Genomic DNA, 19,227 nt, shown 5'->3' on the forward strand with positions numbered 1-19,227 from the left:
AGGACTCGACTATAAAGTCTGGAAGAAAGAGAAAAGACCAGAAAAGAGGATCGGATCAAAGCCAGAGTAACAATGGTGACACCTAACCCCAAGTGCCACATACCTGTGTGACTCTCCACCACTCATCAGGAGTGGTGCAAGATGACCAGAGCTCTTTGGCCAGGAGGTTTGGGGGTGTGGCCTCCATTAACTCCTCCAACACAGCCTTCATCACATGTAGGGGCCAATCCCTCCTTGACACATCCAGACTAAGGCCAACTATTTTCAAAGCAGGGCCAATTTTACTATAGTAAAGTTCACTAGGACGAGGTACAATGCTGGGGTTCTGAGGAGTTTGGTAGGAATCTTGGGCCTTTAAAAAAATTTTTTAAAGAAAAGATTATTTTTACTTGAGGAAAGATTAAAAATTATAAAGCATTTTTAAAAAGTTTGACTTAAAATCATTTTTAAAGGCATAATCCACCCGTATGTATTTTCAGTCTTCACTGATGATTTATTCAATATGAAATAAACACAGTTATTAAGAAACACATTCCAAAGTTTAGATAGCCCCTTTAGTTCCTATCTGTAGCTTATTCTTCAATAACTGTATTACAAGAAAGAAAGAGAGAGAGAGAGAGAGAGAGAGAGAGAGAGAGAAGAAAAGAAGGGAGGGAGGGAGGGAGGGAGGGAGGGAGGAAGGAAGGAAGGAAGGAAGGAAGGAAGGAAGGAAGGAAGGAAGGAAGGGGGCAGTGGTGGCGCACACCTTTAATCCCAGCACTCGGGAGACAGAGCCAGGCAGATCTGTGAGTTCGAGGCTAGTATGGTCTACAAAGCGAGTTCCAGGACAGCCAGAGTTATTACACAGAGAAACCCTGTCTTGAAGAAAAAAGAGAGAGAGAAAGAGGGAGGGGGGGAGGGAGGGGGGGGGAGGGAAATGTGACTTTTTCCAGCTCTAACAGCTCTTAGTAGGTGCCTGCACCGTGTCCTTGGCTAATGTGGGTCCCCACTCAGTTCTGCTGCTTGGCATATAAACTGCCCAAGTACTTGTCGAAAAAATTAAAACTCTTAGTCTGAATCAAATGATAAAAATCACATGTTGTGATCAGTCCATGTTAAAACTTTCTTACTTAAATATTAAAAAATTTGTGTTTCAAAGCTTTTTACTATTTACAAATGTAATTTAAAAGCTCATTAGAGCATTTTTTTTCATTAGAGCATTTAACATGTGAGCAATTAGCAACTACATGTATTAAAAATTCACTGTTCAGTAAGGTATGTCCCATCACCACTTGCTAACCCATTATAAGCATTTAAACATACTTGACTTCACAAAGTCACTGAGAATGCCCTGATACACACTTGTTCATACATAGTCCATTAAGAATACAAATGAATTTGAATTTTAACCAACCTTTTGTGCTTGTAAGGCAGCTTCCCGCTGTTGCCATCGTTTGTAAAGACCAAACAATGGCGTGGCTCCATCCACCCACTGGATCAGCCCTGATCTCGTTCCCAGTGGTGTTACAGAATAATGCCGTGCATGGAAACGGGGTGTTTCCTGTCGATTAATTGTGGCAAACATGGTATTTACAATAGATAAGAACTGCATGATTCTCTCATCCAGATGTAAATCCTCTAGACCTATAAAAACAAAATCAAATTACCACTTCCTGCATTTTTAGTTAGGTATTAACACAGTAAGTAAGGCAGACCAAAGAACATCAATTCTAAGAACACTGAATTCTATTCAGTGCTATTAGCATTAGTTATTAACACTGAGGTATACTCAGTTGGTCCGCTTATATAAGTTCATAAGCAAGGTACAGAGGGTGAAATATTGTGCATGTAGCTATCATTCAAAAATCACACAAGATGTAAGAAATACAGAATTTCATCTACAAAAGGCTTATCCTAATGTGCATGCAAACTCACATGGACATACACAGGCACACACACCATTAACAATCACATTTGTCTTAAAAGCATGACATAGTTCTAACTCTACCTTTGAAAAGGTAAGGATAGCTCTTCCCATCTGAGCCGAGAAAGAGGAGTTTCTTGGGCTTGGTTTTAGTTGGTAAGATGGTGATGGTTCCGCCCACACTGTGAATTGTCACAGTGTCTCTGGCTGAAACTTCGCCAGGAAGTGCAATTTCAGTGTTAGTCATGGCAGCCAACCAAGGACTGATCTCATCAAGACGCAAGATGTAGCTTGCACGTTTCTGCGCTCTCTGTTGCAAACTCAGCATTATCTATGTTCATAAGGTGGAAAAACAAGTCTGCATTCTGGTATAACACATTTCATTTGGCATAAAGGTAAACCCAAACACCCCATAAATATCTGCTGTTCTAGTCCCTATGTTTAATTTGATTCTAGGAATGTGAACTACCCTTGAAGCAGGGAGTACTGTGCTAGTAAGTTGTACGTGATTACTACTTTAAGACATCATCCCCTTTTCTGCCAAGTAAAGCAAGAGAATTAGAAGAGATGGGAAGAAATTCCCACAGAGGGTCACTATGGTGCTCTGAGTTATGCCTCAGCAATGCCAGAAGAAATCAATCAGTTCTTGCCATGGTGCAAAGGCAGATACAGGCTTGGGATACTCTGCAAAATTACTGACATGAAGCTATTTAAAAAAAAAATACAGCTCAATTATGAAGCCAATTTCTAAGATGCTGTACAAAACTAAAGAGAGCAAAACAGACACTTTAACAAAAGTAACAGTTTAAAAGCTCTGACCCCCTGAAATATGCAAAAACCCAGGAGAAGCATTGCTAATAACCACATGACTGTCTCATGCATAGATCTATCCCCAGGAAACAAAGTATCAAATATAGCTTTACCCCTGTTTATAGCTAATGAATATCTGGATCAACAACTAATAATGTATAAACTTTCAGAGCAATCTTCAATAAGTTTTGTTTATACAACTAAAGAAACTGGAAACTCTCCCCTTATCAAGTGACAAGAACAGATAAACTGTCACATGAATACACCAGTTTAGTCAAACATAGAACATGGATAGAAAGTCTGAAGATTCAGGAATATAGAGTACTCACCTAGCATACAGGGTCCCTGGGTTTTTATAGCCACCGCCACAAAAAACAAACTACCATCTTAAAAAACTTTTTCTTAGTGACTTATTTCATATACATTGACTTTAAAGATACTGTATCCCCTTTAGGTTTTTAGCTTTATTAACAAAAACAAGAAAGAAATTGGACTTGGATCACGTTAATCTGGTCCTCCCTAATAAACAGGCTGGGCATACCTAAGAAACACCACAGTTTGTGTTCATTTTCTTGTCTAGTGCTATGGGAGATTTCCACAAGAGTTACAAGTTTTCTTTACTTTTATTGGTTTATGAGAAAGGCTCTCTCTATAGCTCTGGCTGTCCTGGAACTCACTATATAGAGCAGGCTGGCCTCGCACTCAAGAGATCCATCTACCTCTGCTTCCCAAGTCCTGGCATTGAGTAGTAAACTCAACAAAGAAACCAGTTAAAACCATGAGTGTCAGAGAAATGAGGAATAAGGAAAAACAAGAAAAAGTATGATACAAAGAGGCTCTCATGATTGATGGTGCCACTGCTATGAAAGGGAAAACAGAGTTAAGGAGAGCAAAATGAAGATTCTCAAATATCATGAATCCACAAATCATTCCAATCAGCAAATTACAGTGATTACAAAAAAGGTCAAATAAATATTAAGTCCATTTTATCACTCAAGGTGTTTTAGACTTCAGAGTTCTTCAGAGTATCAATTGGCATTAATCTTACTTACTGTAACTCACTAATTGAAAAATCTGAGCATTACTCCAAAAGCTTTGGATTTTGCTGCATTTCAGATTAGTGATGCTGAACCTAAAAACTATTAGAAATGCCTACCTTTCCCCTTAAAAACTACAGTCAAAAGAAATTCAATCTCCTAATCTCCTATGAGAATACAAAACAGCTAAACTTATAATAGTACATACCTAGTATACGCAGGCATAGTATTTGCCACCCTTCCTGCCTTCCAGTCTCCAAATTCTCCAAATGAGTAAAATAATTTTCTCCATTGTCCTTATCAGCAAACAATCACAAGATACCTTCAGCTGGCTTATAAAACCTTTTCTCATGTTCCATGGTGAGCACAACTGTTTTAAGTTTGTGTCTCAGGGAGAACTTTCTACATTAACAGCACTTTTACAACAAGTACTCTGTACCTCTTTAAATGGAATCCAGCTGCTTCCAGGCTTGGCAGGATTTGACGGGGTCTTTAGTTTTTCGAGGGCATTGTCAATGGCATCACCATAGTTATCCTGAAACCACTTTTCATGAGGTGTCTCTGCTGGGGCAGCAGTGATGCTCCGAACATGCTCCAAAGCAAACACAATAGGCTTCATCAACGCTGTGTGCTTCTCTCGCATGATGGCAATTTTCTCTTCTCTAACCAAAGACATTTTCATTCAAAAACGTTATTATTAAAGTTTTATATATACATGAGACAATTTAAATGTATCAAGTATTGAGTAAATAGTATCAAAAACAGGCAAATAACTTATTATGTAACACTGTAAAAGAAAAAATTCAGTAAATAAGAGGTAGATTTGCTTTTCAATTGTGTTGGAGAATGGGATCTGGACCCTAATCTTAATCATAAACAAAACAATGCAAAATGGACCAGACACCCAGATGCAGAAGGGAAGACTGATACAAAGCATAAGGGAAAGGGCTCCTTACCCTAGATTTAACAGTGATTCTTTCAATATGGCAATACATAGACTAAACTGACAATTCAAAGTGATGACAAATGCTTTCAAATCTTCTACCTACCAAGGAATTCCCAGAATGTTTTTCTAAAAAAAATCCTCCATCTCAACAATAAAACAACTTAATTCTGCAATGATACATACTCATCAATTAAGACACAAAAAGAAGCTACACATTATTAGTCATTAAGGAAATCATAAATCAAAACTACAATGAGATATAGCTTAATAGCCATGAGGATTACCAGGCGGTGGTGGCCCACACCTTTAATCCCAGCAGAGTCTGGCAGATCTCTGTGAGTTCGAGGCCAGCCTGAGTTCCAGGAAAGGCGCAAAGCTACACAGAGAAACCCTGTCTCAAAAAAAATAAATATATATATCCATGAGGATCATGAACAAAAGTCCCAGGAAACTGCCAAATGTTCTGAGTCAATGGCTCAGTAGATAAAAATCTGCCCTCTCCCCCCCAACCCCCCGCAAGCATAAGGAGCTGAATTAGAATCCTCAGAAGTCATGAAAGAATTGATGAAGTGGTCAGAAAACACAGTGCTATAGTCACAACACCTGAAAGGGAGATGTAAGGTTGAGAAAGAAGAATCCCCAAAAGCTCACAGGTCAAGGAGCCTCATGCATACAGCAGGGGGGGGGGGGGGGGAATAGAGAGATTCTGCCTCTAATAACATCAAAAGGAGGCCTAACACCCAAGGTTGTCCTGTGACCTCTACAGAAAAGCCATGGCATGCATATGGACACATACCATGCATCATATATACACACATACAATTAAATGTTGGCAAGGATAGGTAAAAACCAGAATCCTCATGCAATGAAAGTTGGAACATAAAATGGCACAATCATTGTGGAAAACACTCCTAAGCTTAACAAGACAATCAATCGCCCTGGTCAGCAAATCCATGGCATTGAACACAAAATAATCCAAAGCAAAGACTCAGCCAGATACTGCACACCAATGTTCACAGCAGCTCTGTTCATACAGCTAAAAACAAACCCACATCTCTACTAAAAGATGAATCAAACAGTAAAACCTGGTTCACAAGGCTAACACAATGGCTCAGCCGATAAGGGTATTTCTTGCTAAACTTGAAAACTCAAACTTTGATCTCCAAGACCCACTTAGAAAAGGAAAAACCCAACTCCCATAAATTGTTCTCTGACCTGTATATGCACAGTATACACACATACATAATGTTCTAATCTGGAGCATCCATAAAATGCAGTACTATTTAGTAACCATGTAACAGATCTATTCTGCAGCAAGGTAAACCTTGAAAACACAGTGCTAAATCAAAGTTTAAAAAGGACAAATACGCCGGGTGGTGTTAGTGGTGCACGCCTTTAATCCCAGCACTTGGGAGGCAGAGGCAGGCGGATCTCTGTGAGTTCGAGTCTAGCCTGAGTAACAAGAGTGAGTTCCAGGACAGCCTCCAAAGCTACAAAGAGAAACCCTGTCTCAAAAAACAAAAAGCAAACAAACAAAAAAGGACAAATACTCTGATTCCACCCATGAGACATCTAAAGCAGGATATTTCATAAAGCAAGAAATAAGAACTAGAGGTAATGAGGGGGCAAGATGGAGCAGATGGAGTTTATTACTGAGTAGAGTCTATCTGGGATTAGGAATAATTCTAGCAGAGGGTAGTGGTGATGAAGGCATAGTACTGTGAAAGCATACTTGAATGACACTCTCAATTATACAGTTAAAAATGGTTACAAATATGAATTTTGTTATACTGATTAACACATTATAAAGAATAAAGTAGGGAGAGCAATGGAAATACAGCTTAGGCAGTTAAGAGCACTGGCTGCTCTTACAGAAAATCCAGATTTAGTTCCCAGCACCCACATGGCAGCTCACAACCATCCTTAACTCTCTAGTTCCAGGGGATCCAATGCTCTTTCCTGACTTGGGTAGGCACCAGGCACACACATGGTACACATACCTATCTGCAGGCAAATACACACACACATAAGAGTGAATCTAAAAGACAAGAAGTAACCCCATCTTCCCAGTGAAGGAGTGAAGACATACTTGCGCAAGGTGTTGTTGTTCTGGACTCTCTTCACCTCATCCTCCAACTGTTGAATTCGTCTCAGGACGTACATGTGCTGCTGTAACAAAACTCCCAGCCAAAGCTCATCCCAGAGCACAGTGACCCTACGTAGCTCTGCCACAAGCATCTGGACCTGCAGACACAACACATCCACATGGCTCACAAGGCAGCATCAGTCACAAGGCAGCATCAGATCAGACACTGGTAATGGTCATTTCACAGAAAATTCATCAGCAGCACATCAAAATAAAGATTAGTGAGATCAATTCTGATTAATCTTAAAGCTTTGGTTCTGATATGATTCCCCTGAGATATTAGCTTTAGGATTGGGGAGGGGGTTGTAATAAATACTACCTTAAAACAAACAAGTTAGTTTTCTTGTACCTGTAAAACCATCGTTGGGTTGGCAGAGGACAGTTTATCTACAATTTTGCTGTAGCAATCCTGCATCATGGCCTGGTCTTCATTTAAGCCACTTTTAGGTTCATCTTTGTTGCTATCCTGAGAAGCAGGAGGACTTCCTCCTTCACATTCAGAAACCAGTAGTTCTTCTCCTTGAATATTTCCAAGTAAAGTAGGGATTGCAGAGGAAAACTTATTTCCTACAGTGGGATGCAACAGGGATACATGCACACACTGGGTATGGAAAACAAGGGTGATGTACTTCACAGTGCTGTGCATGAAGCTAAAGATTATGGTGTTCTGCACTTTTACAAACTAAGCTTTACACAAATGTTTATAAATACTGTAAACTAATGGAGGAAAGCTAGAGGAAGATGGTAAACAAACAAGAAGCCCTCCCCAGAAAAGGTGTAGAACAAGGTCTAATGTTTACCTTAAACAGCTCTATACTAACTTCCTGGTATATTGTAAGGTGTAACAATAACATGCAAAGCACGTATTATAGATATACAGTAATTATTTCTTCAATAAGTCAGAACCATAACTAATAAGAAATTACACACCCTCAACTTTAGAACATATCACCCACAAAGAAACTTAAAATTTACCAGTAAAATAAAGCAGTAATATTTTAGCTGGACAAGGGAGTGCATGTCTTTAACCCCAGCACTCTGTGAATGAACGCCAGACTGTTCTGGTGAGTGCTAGGCCACTGAGGGTGAAACAGTAAGACTCTGTCTTAAATAAATGAATGTATTTTAATGTTGCATACCTGAAGCCTGGGATTCACTGCTAAGTGATATAGTTCCTACTATTGCAGGATACAGTATGAGGTGTGGGGAATCTTGGGCCACACGGCAAAGGAGGTTACAAATACTCTGGCGCACATACACTTCAGGGTGGTTTAATCGTGAGAAAAGCTGTGGAATAATTCCTTCAGGAGAAGACGACAAAGTGGTTAAAAACCCATGACTTGTGGGAATGTAAAAGGATAAAATCTGATGTATGTCAGCATCAACACAGATCTTAAGGATGTCAAAGTTCTCTCCCTGTAGTAACGAGCCCTAAGAAATCATTCCTAATTGCAAATCTGTAATCGAGGCCCAGAGCAATTAAAACATTGAATGATATGCTTAGCATATGCCTCAAAGAAGGCAGACTGAGTAACTGTGGTAAAGGTTATACTAAATCCTCTACACTTAATTTCAACACCCTCTCCAAAACTGAATTTTTTTCAAAAATGAAAAGCTTCTGCCTTCTAATCTCTCAGTTCTCTACAAGGTGGGAGGATTTACATGAGGATATCCTTTGAACTAGCATAGCTGTTCTCTAACATTTTCAAATATAGAAACGGATTAACTAAGGAGGGCACTTTAGTTAGTCTATTACCTCTCCATGGAGCAGTGGGAGTTGTCTCCAAGCCATGTTCCAGATATTGTCGGAGCTCACCAGCATGCTTCACCAGCAATCTGAGCAGTCGCAGGGTAGCCATCACAATCACATCATCAGTGCTCTGCTCTGCTCTGTGACTTAAATGGAGCCTGGGATCATCTTCATCTAACAGAATCTATGTGAACAATTAAGGGAATAAGAAAACCATTTCTGTTACTACTCTTTTTGTCTGAAGAAAAGAAATTCCAAATAATTTTCCTTAAAAGACTGTGCCACCTACTTGCCCAGCGTTAAGCTTAAGGAAAGTAAAATATGCGCTGCAAGATAGTTTGTACAGGCTGAAGATTCTATCTACAACTTTCCTCCACACTTTAATAACACCTTCGGTTGCATTTTCATCAAGTTCAGAAAGACACGGGCAGCTTGATATTAACTGCCTCCAGATAACATCAACCATGTCATCTTCCTCATTATCTTCACTTTCTGTTATCTGAAGTGTTATATCTTCATCCTAAAGAAAATGTGGACATAGAATACTTCAGGTGAAAAGGAAGAAAGATACATGATCAGTTATCACATGGAAACATTTTTCTCATGTATGAAACACTAAATCCCTAAGTAAGTGTCTCTTCATGATATGCTTACTAATGCAGCCAATAAGATTATATAAGCATTTAGGCAAAGTTTAAAGACTTCTGTGTTTTCTGTATTTTAAATGATTCTAAACTACAATATAATATTCTGCCTGTAGAAAAAAATAATTTGTTCAAAATATGTGAAAAAAACAACAAAACATGAACAACAAACACTTCACTATTTACAATATTGTAAATATATCTCACAATTGCTTTAACAGACACTCATGGGTACATTTCTAGAACAGAACTCAGTCAGCCAAATTTAGCCTTGCAAATAAAACCCACACCTTTGAATACTGCATCTACATATTCGATAGCTATAGAACTACACAACTTATAGGACACTTTGAAGAGCGGGGAACACTGTGCAGTTCACCTAGTCCACTGCTTCCCATGTTAGCTAATTTACAACAATCACCAGGGGCAGAGAATATTGGAATTTTTGCCTACTAGCACATGTAAAGCCCTAGTTTCATCCAATTCCCAAACCTCCAAATCTTTTTTTTTGTTTGTTTGTTTGTTTGTTTGTTTGTTTTTAAGGCAGGGTTTCTCTGTAGCTTTGGAGCCTGTCCTGGAACTCGCTTTGTATGTAGACCAAGTTGGCCTCAAATTCAGAGATCCACCTGCCTCTACCTCCTGAGTGCTGGGATTACAAGCATGCGCCACCACCACCCGGCCCTCCAAGTTATTTAATTGATATTAAACACACATGCATAGAGCACATGCAGAAGGGAGGGAAATACCTCCCATACAATGCCAAACTTTAAAAGTTCCCAGGTAATCTTGTAAAAAGATTTACATTTTCTGAGCTCTGGGGATTAAACACAGTCTCACTCACATACACTAAGAGTGTGCTTTTTCTCTGACTACACCACCAGCCCAAGAACCGAACTTCAGATCAGAAGAGTAATTACGAGAAAGTTAATTTACACAAAATGAACTTCACCTATTTTCATCAAAACCATGAAGAAATCACTTGATTTCAAGAAATTATGATCTCCTAAGACAACTATATATCATCTTAAAACCGAGAGGTTTTTATTTGCAACTCAGACAGCCTAAACCTCATTCACTATTTAATAGAGTAGTCAATTACCAAGCTCAGCAGTGGTGGCCCACACCTTTGATCCTAGCAGAGACAGGCAGATCTGTAGACCTTAGTCTACAGAGCGAGGTCTAGGACAGCTAGGACCACACAGAGAAACCCTGTCTTGGGTGTGGGGAAGCAACCAATTTCCTCAAAAAATTATTAAGTTGCAACAGGAATCTTGGCACTACTCCACACAAAACCACTGTATCATGTTTTCCTTGCCTGAATTCCTGCTGGCCGACATACTGCTTGTCCAAGAATACCATATATTCTCTCTTTCTCTTCTTCAGTTATAGTATCTGGAAGCAGATTTTGAACTTCAGATTTTTCTCTAGGCAACAGACGAACACCTTCTCCCTGACTATAAAAATAAACAAGTTATCAAGTATTTCAGGTACCAAAAGGCTCCCAAATCTATTCTGCAGTGTTATATCAACCGCACATTGAAACATACATACCTGGCATTGTCAACCACCTTTCTGCCCCATCTATAAGCCCAACTAGCCAATGCTGCCCAAGATTTGGCTACTTCTGGTGCCTGCACTGAAGACAGGTGATACAACTGTCCCAAAATGAAATCAGGTTCTCCAACTCCAATGTGTACTGCCATGACAGAAAAAAATAACAAGAGCTCGGTGTTACATTTGTAACTTTTAGCGGTGTTCTTATTGACCTGTTAAGTCTTTATTATTTGCAAGCAAGCAATAAGCCCAATATTATCGCAGTACATACTTTGTTACGGCCCAAATTTGGATACTTTTCTGTAACGACTATATTAAAAGGCACCAGCTTATGTTAACATCTTCGGAGAAACTCAGGCCTTTAATAACACTATCTCTAGCAATAGCCTAGTTGTCAGACGTGCTGCAGAATGTCTTACATCTTGTTTTAGAATAATTTTAAGCATTTGGTAAAAACAATGCACAGGTGATAAGCACACCTAGACCAACAGGGCAGACAGAGATCTTTACTTCCATTTTATAGAGAGAAAACTGTCTGTTTAGTGAGTTCATATGCCATGGTTTTAAGACCTATCCCTTATGAATATCAAAGACCTGGTTAACAGATACACTAGAATTATTTTTTTTAAAAAAAACTAGTATAAACAAACGAACAAACTACAATTTAAGTAATTTAAACCCCAAGCTTCTGGATAACAAAATGGAGGTATATTCTCCCCTTATCAGTTAAGAGATTAGTTTTCTCTGGAACTGATTAGGATGTAGGTCAGTAAAAAAATGTTTGCATAGCATGCATATAGAGTCTAAACTCAGCAAAACACACACACACACCAAGTGGATAACATGCATGACAAGGAGTCTATACCCAGCAAAATACACACACGTATATACACACAACCAAGTGGACACGTTGCCACCCACCTATAACTCAGCATTTAGAACACTAAAAAAGGAAAGTTTTGAGTGTGAGGCCAGTTAGGTTCTATAGAAAGGAAGATACTATCTCAAAAAAGAAACAGGTAGGTGTGGTGACATATTCCTTTAATCTCAGAAGTTGGCGCAAAGACAAGAAGATGTGGGGGGGGGGGGGAGGAAGGGAGGGGAGAGGAGAGGAGAGAAGAGACGAGACTTTGGGGAGGAGATGGTGTCAATCATCTTTCTGTCACTACAATTAAATACCTGAGGTGAGGAATATGAAGAGAAAAAAGATCTCTGTTGGCTCACATCACTAGAGGCTCTACTTAGAGACTAAGATGTGTATAACCTCTGATATGGGATACATTATGGAAGAAGCAAGAAGAGACTGGGTCCCACAATCCTCAAGGACAAATTTCCCAAGACCCAACTTCTTCCCACATGACCCCACCTCCCAAGTGCCCTACTGCCTCTCAATTACTCCTTCCCACCAATATATCCTTCCACATAAGAACTTTTGGGGGGCAAGAGAGACCCACATACATCCCTACTTTCTTTTCTTTTTTTCCCTTCCCTTCCCTCCCCTCTCTGACTCGAAAAGAGAGAGAGAGAAAGAGAAAGAGGGGGGAGGAGGAAAGAGAGAAGGAAGGGGAGAAGAGGGGAGGAGAGAAAAGAAAAAAGGAAAGGGAAAGGAGAAGTGGGGGATATAGCTCAGTAGTGTAACACCTGCCTAGCATGCCCAGCACCCTCACCTCCTCAAAAAAGAACAAGGAAAGAAGAAAAAAGAAAAATAATAAATCTTGTTTAGATTAATCAACCATCCATTTTTTGGCCAACTAACTTTGCTAGTGTCAGACACAGTAAGAAACATGAGTCTTTCTGTGCTCCAACAAAGGTAATACAAGATATGGCTACATATCGACTGCTGCTGACATTTATTCTTTCATGAATCAAGGCAAAAATACCCTCCTCTAAGTCAGAAAAGGAACTTACATAGGAAAAGCTGGATACATGACATTAAGTACTGGTTAATGTTTTTGTGGCGAATTACAGCTAGCATAACACTGATTTTACACTTAGAAAATTAATATTTTCAAAGCTAACAAAAGAATAAAATCGTACCTGTAGATTCGCTCTCAATCCGAGGGTGTTCTTCTCCCACCGTATTAGCAGACGGCAGCTCTATTAGAGCAAGTATATTCCTAGACAAAGTAGAAAGGCCTGGGAAGTTCTGCTGCTGCTGAGCTCTGTACACCTGTCTTAGCTGTCCTGAAATCTCTTTCCATTCTGCCTGGACCCACTTAGCCAGAGTGAGAATTGACTTAGCCACAGCATACTCAGCTTTCGCAGACTTGCAAAAAGATATGGCACAAGAACTCAACATTTCCATTGCATGTGTTGACTGGCCTATAGAAAACAAACAAAAACACTTACAAAACCATTAATTTACCCTTAATAGTAATATATATTATTTCAAGAGGAGGCATTCGTTCATTCATTCATTTTTGTTTTTAGAAGCATTAATTCAGGGTCTAGAGAGATGGGCTTACAGGTTAAGAGCATTTGCTGCTCTTGAAGAAACCCAGGTTCAGTTCTTAGCACCCAGAGCAGGCAGCTTACATCCTCCTGCAACTCTAGTTCTAGGGGATCCAATACCCCATTCTGTGGTGTATATATGTACATGTAGGCACTCACACATTAAAATAACAAAAATTAAAGTAAAATAAAGTCAGTCAGGCATGACAACACATGCCTTTAATCTCAACACTTAGGAGGTAGAGGCCAGTCTGATTGACTTAGTGAGTTTCAGATCAACTAAGACAGTTTTAGACCTTGTCATAATAACAGTAACAATAATAATAAATTCAGGAGCTGGGAAGATGGATCACTGGGCTAAATGCTTGTCATGTAAGTATTAAGGACTACAGTTTCAATCCCCAGAATCCACATAAATGCTGGGTGGGCATGACAGACTGTCTCTAATTCCAGCACTCTTAGAGGGAAAAGAAGGGATACACAGAACAAGCTGCCTAGTAAGACTAGCCTAACCAAGTGAGCTCTGGTTCAAGTGAAAAACCCTGCCTCAATATATGAGATGGGTATCAACTGACATCCACTATCAACCTCTGGCCTACAAACAGACATGCATATACACAAGAACCTACACTCACATGTATATTCCCACACATACAAATAAGCAAGCACACAATACCCTCAAAAGGGAAAAAAAAATGAATTCGGGGATAACCAACAATCTTTGAAAACATGTCTGACTGAAGGACACTGGTCTACAAAAGCTGGAAATTATTCTTACACTCACTTCTTTTACTTACAAATGCTTCTTACACCACACACAGAAACATGCATACAGTTTTCCTCACATGCTTTTACTAACCTGCTGTGTATAACAATTTGGTTTTTTCAATATCAAGCTCAGGCCCCCATTTTTCATCCACTTGACCTTGAGTGGACAGTTTTTTAAAATGCTGCACTAAGTCCTGGGCAGTGGTTGTCTTTCCCAGCTGAACCTCGCTGCATTGTGCCAGCAGTCTCGTTGCCAGTGACACATTGCCTCGTTTTCTAGCAAATTTTGCTGCTGTCAGACCTAATTCCATGAGATGACTTCTAATTGGTACTGTTTGTTCTGGAAAGAAGAAAATGTTTCATTAATTCTCAACTCACCTAAGTACAGACTCTATTACTCACCACCCCCGCAAAGGGAGCTAACCCTCAAACCCCAACAACTAGCACAGTGTGTGGCTTACAACAACATTTAAGTGAAGAGACACAACCAAGTAGAGCAAAATGAAAATCATTCTAGAAGAAATCAACCTTGTAACATCAGAACTGTCAGAAAAGGTCTGAGGTCAGAGGATGGAGAGACAACTTGTCAGTTTAGAGCATTTGCTATTACTCTTGTGGACAAGGTTTCCATTTCCAGCACCCACATGATGGTTCATAGCTTCCTATAACCCCAGTTAAAGGGGATATAGCACCCTCTTCTTTCCTCTAGGCACACATGTGGTATACATATACACAAATGCAGGCAAACTCATGCGCATAAAAGAAAATTAATCTCAACACTTAGGAGGTTGACTTGGTGAGTTTCAGATCAGCTAAGAGAGTTAGACCTTGTCACAGTAACAGTACAATATTAATAAAAAAAAAAATCAGGTGCTGGGAAGATAGATCACTGAACTAAATGCTTGTTATATATATTTAAAAAAATCTTTTAATAATTGTGAACCTAGAACATAAGAAAAAGGCCGGGCGGTGGTGGCGCACACCTGTAATCCCAGCATTAGGGAGGCAAAGGCAGGTGAATCTCTGTGAGTTCAAGGCCAGCCTGGTCTACAGAGCTAGTCCAGGACAGGCTCCAAAGCTACAGAGAAGCCCTGTCTCGAAAAACCAAAAAAAAAAAAAAAAAAAGAAAAAGAAAAAGAAGAAAGGAGTCTAGGTCAAACAGTAGGAAAGAGAATAAAGGCCAAAAAAACCAAAGAACCTCTCCTCTAGTGAGTTCTCTTCCACTGTCTCCTGGACAAGGCATCCATCCTATGGCTCCAAAGCCATACCAATGCTGATGAATCCTAAACTTGTAGCCCAGACCAGAGAGCTGAGTCCTATGTGTCTATTGAAAACCTACACTCCTAGGATATGTGTTAAGTGGAATTCCCTATTATCACTCTTCAAAACTGTTCCCTTCTCCTGTTTACTCTTTCTCAAGAAAGGCCTACCACCTCAGCAGATACTTGGCAATTACACTATTACCTTCAACTTCAAATAGTTTGCTTTTTTTTCCCTTCTTATTGCCACTCCTAAGGGCCTTGCTTAGCAGTGGGAAGCTGGTTCCTTTGCCTCCTTCTTAGCCTTTAATCCACAATCCAACTTACAACTGAAGTGATCACACACAAGTAAACCTGGAACTTTAATTTTCTTGAAAACCCTGATACCTCCCTACTGCCCCTCTAAATGAGTTTCTACTGATGCCTTACATTGACCTCTGACCGCAATCTCACACAGCTCTCTTTCAGCAAACTGAAGAATGTGTCTTTACTATCTCTAACCTTTAGATCCAACCTGTTTAATGCAGTCATCCACCTTCCTTCTCATTTCTACCCTCAAATTTAAATTTAAATGTTACTTCCTCCCCAAGTCTCCTACTAATAATTCCTAGGGTCAAATCAGAAATCCCTGTTACATGCTCTTTCAGATGCCTGTTTATATACTTCCATTCAACACAGCTGCTCATTGTCCAATATCAGTTTTTTCTACTGGACTCTAAAATCTTCTTGGTTCTAAGAATGAAGAAAACAGGCCCATTTTTGCTTGCCATTATCTGCTAACATTAATCACAGTACATGGCACCAACTATTTGTTCTAGACTTTCTCTGATTAACAATACTGATGGGAAATAGAGTTTTATCTCTGAATATATGTTAGATTACTGACTTTCCAATTTCAAGCAATGTTTCACATAGGAAGGAAAAGAGATGGTAGTACTTCCAACCCTGTTTATGCTTCATCTTCTGATACGGTTTTTACCTATTTCATCTCAAAAGTGGGGTAATTCTCATATCAATTAAAAGAAAAGTAGGTCTGAAATGCTTTGTCCTAAGGACCTTCAATTTACAAATGCTGACCCAGTGTTCCAAACTCAGTGAATAGCTAGCTTAGGCAGGTGACCGTAATGCCTGGTAATACAAGGCCTATCTTGGAAGTGGGCTTTCTTGACATCTAACATGTTAAATTTATTCACTAACCTTAGTCACCATATATTCAACTAAACTATAGAATTCAGGCAAGATACTATTCTATGGCAATAAAAATCCCCTTAACACGAGACATTTTTTCCCTAAAAAAAAAAGAGAGAGAGAGAGAGAGAGAGACATAAATTTGCATATATCATAATTCCCTAGCCATTCATTTGGGGCATTTAAAGTCTTTAACATTTGTAGTACACTTTATCTTCCAAAGTAAATAGAACATATAAACAAGTCTTACAACGTCATTAAAAGTGGGCAAAAGCAGTTAGGTATCTGTGAGTTCAAGGTCAGCCTGGTCTCTATTGCAAGTGCTGAGGCTATAGACTATGCCTCCCCACACCCAATAAAAAAGAAAAGAAAAACAGGCAAAAGGTGTTAGGAGACATCTGAAACATAAAATACACAACAGCCTCTATGCAATGAAATGACGAAGAAATGCACTAATCACCAGGAGAATAAAAACTAAAACCATGAGCTAAAGTTGCATCCACTCCAGTGATTAAAAAAGAACCAGAACTCCCATAAAATACTAAAGGAATATAAAAGGTACAATCACTTTCTAAGAAACACTGACCTATTTACAAAGTTGAATGCAACAACCCAGCAATCTCTCATAAGCTTTATTTCAAGAGAAACACAGCCCTCAGATTTGACTCTAAGTGTTGAGTGTGAATGCAGTGACAGTTCATTCTGTCAATTTGACAGGATTTGAAACCACCACAGAAACAGACCTCTGAGTGCATCAGTGAGGGTGTTTCCAGAAAGGTTTAACTTTTGAGATGGGAAGACTCAAACCAAAAACAGTATGGGCACTGTTCTATGGGCTGTAGTCCCAGACTGAGTTAAAGGAGAAAGCAAGCTGAGTGCCAGCATTAAACTTTCTCTGCTTCCTGGCTGCAGATGTGACCAGCTACCTCATACTCCTGCCTCCATGTATCCCTTACCACGATGGACTGTACCTCAACTATGAGCCAATATAAAAACCTTTCTTCCCTTAAAGCTGATTGTCAGGTATTACGTTGAAGCAACAAGAAAAAATAAGTAATACAAATGTCCATAGCAGCTTCATACTTAGCTACCCAATTAGAAAGAAACCTCCACTAACAAAAGAGGAAATAAACCAATGGTGGCACATCATACAGTGGAATGTTACTAAACAATAAAGAAAGGACCATTTTACTGACAAATTAACATGGGAGAACCTTAAAAATATCATGTAAGCTAGTGATGCCAGATATGGGAGCATGCAGCATAATTCCATTTATGTGAAAACATCAGCAAACCTAAGTCTAATTTACAGGGATAGGAAGTAAATTATCACCTGCCTAAGACAGGGACAATGTTAACCTTTCTAGGCTGAGAGAAATGTTCTGAATCCTGTCTGTACTGGTGGGGTACATAGAGGTAGATGGGAGAAAACAAACCAAACTGTCTACTTAAATGTAAAAGTTAGCTTTACTGAATTGTAAGTTAAAGAAAAGGGAAATGAGGCCAAGAGGTAGCACATGCTTTTAATCTCAGCACTTCAGAGGAAGAGGTAGGAAGATTTCTTGTGAGTTCAAGGCCTGCCTGGTCTACACAGTAAGTTCTAGGGCAGCCACATTTATGTAAAGAATCAGAGAGAGAGAAAGATCATTACCTTTAATTTTCTCTAACAGCTGATTCTGGTACATGGTGTATCTCAATGCCTGCATCCACGGCCGCACATCATGCTGTTTACATGAGCGAAGGGCATCACTGAAGAGTGGAATAAGACAGTCCTGGCAGCAGAGAGACAAAGACTTATATTGAACCATCTCTCAAAACAGACAACAGCCTTTAGATCTATTCCAACTTCCCTACAACAACCTTCCACCATGTCTCTTCCAACCTGTGCTGGTGTAAATAAGAATGGTCCCCAAAGGCTCATGTATTTGAATACTTGGTCTTTAGCTGATAGAACTATTTGGGAAGGATTAGGAGATGTGGTCTTGTTGAAGAAGAAGAGTCAATCAATGTAGGCAGGTTTTAAGGTTTCAAAAGACATTCAGTGTCTTTTGTTTTCTCTCTGCCTCCAACATGGGAGATCAAAACAAAGTCTCAGCTGCCATGCCTTTGGTCTGCCATCCTGAACTCTAATCCTTTGAAAGCATAAGCCCCAAGTCAAACACCTTCTTTAATAAGCTGCCTTGGTCACAGCATGTTATTAGAAGAATAAAAAAGAAACTAAGACACACCCAAACAGAAAACCTTTGCTTTGTTAAATAAATTCAGAATATTAAGTACAATTTGTCAGTATATTTACTAATAAAGTACATCTGTAAAAACATACATTTACTATAAACCAAAATTGCAGAAAAGCATTAAACTACGGATCCTATAATTCTTAAGGATTGTAAGTCCTTTGCAAAGGCCCTCTTTTCAGTTGAAGTTTACTCTATTAAGAAAGAGGAAGGGTATGAGTGAAATCCAAACTTTACATAAAAGAAAAACCAAGATCCAGCAATTAGTCAAAACCTTAGGCTCTTCCATTTGCCCTATACTATCTCAAATGAAAATCTGTCTAGAAATACATTTTAGATTTGTGTTCATCAGCTTACCCAATTACAAATTCTACTTTAAACACTGAGAAAATGAACCCTTTGATTTATACTAACGTATTAATACTCGTAGAGAATGCTTACAAAAAATCCACTTCAGGGCTGGAGAGGTAGGTCAGTGGTTAAGAGCACTTGTTGCTCTTTCAAAGGTTCAATGTCCAGTACCCACACTGTTTGTAA

The 19,227-nt window shown here is 39.3% G+C and overlaps 1 protein-coding gene across 3 annotated transcripts in view; it reads right to left on the reverse strand.

Annotated features, from left to right (window-relative positions):
- Nucleotides 1–19,227, reverse strand: part of Smg1 (SMG1 nonsense mediated mRNA decay associated PI3K related kinase) — a 102,128-nt gene that overhangs the window by 23,382 nt on the left and 59,519 nt on the right. For all 3 annotated transcript variants that reach the window (XM_036190318.1, XM_036190339.1, XM_036190329.1), the window contains 14 exons: nt 18,108–18,228; nt 14,101–14,349; nt 12,828–13,112; nt 10,788–10,932; nt 10,552–10,690; nt 8,882–9,112; nt 8,599–8,776; nt 7,982–8,143; nt 7,192–7,409; nt 6,786–6,940; nt 4,190–4,412; nt 1,988–2,234; nt 1,394–1,623; nt 104–352 (listed from right to left, as the gene is read on the reverse strand). In XM_036190318.1, the coding sequence (XP_036046211.1) occupies nt 104–352; nt 1,394–1,623; nt 1,988–2,234; nt 4,190–4,412; nt 6,786–6,940; nt 7,192–7,409; nt 7,982–8,143; nt 8,599–8,776; nt 8,882–9,112; nt 10,552–10,690; nt 10,788–10,932; nt 12,828–13,112; nt 14,101–14,349; nt 18,108–18,228 (2,832 nt within the window). The remainder of the gene's footprint in view (nt 1–103; nt 353–1,393; nt 1,624–1,987; nt 2,235–4,189; nt 4,413–6,785; nt 6,941–7,191; nt 7,410–7,981; nt 8,144–8,598; nt 8,777–8,881; nt 9,113–10,551; nt 10,691–10,787; nt 10,933–12,827; nt 13,113–14,100; nt 14,350–18,107; nt 18,229–19,227) is intronic.

Source organism: Onychomys torridus, chromosome 1 (genome assembly GCF_903995425.1).
Source record: "Onychomys torridus chromosome 1, mOncTor1.1, whole genome shotgun sequence".
Lineage (NCBI taxonomy): Eukaryota > Metazoa > Chordata > Mammalia > Rodentia > Cricetidae > Onychomys > Onychomys torridus.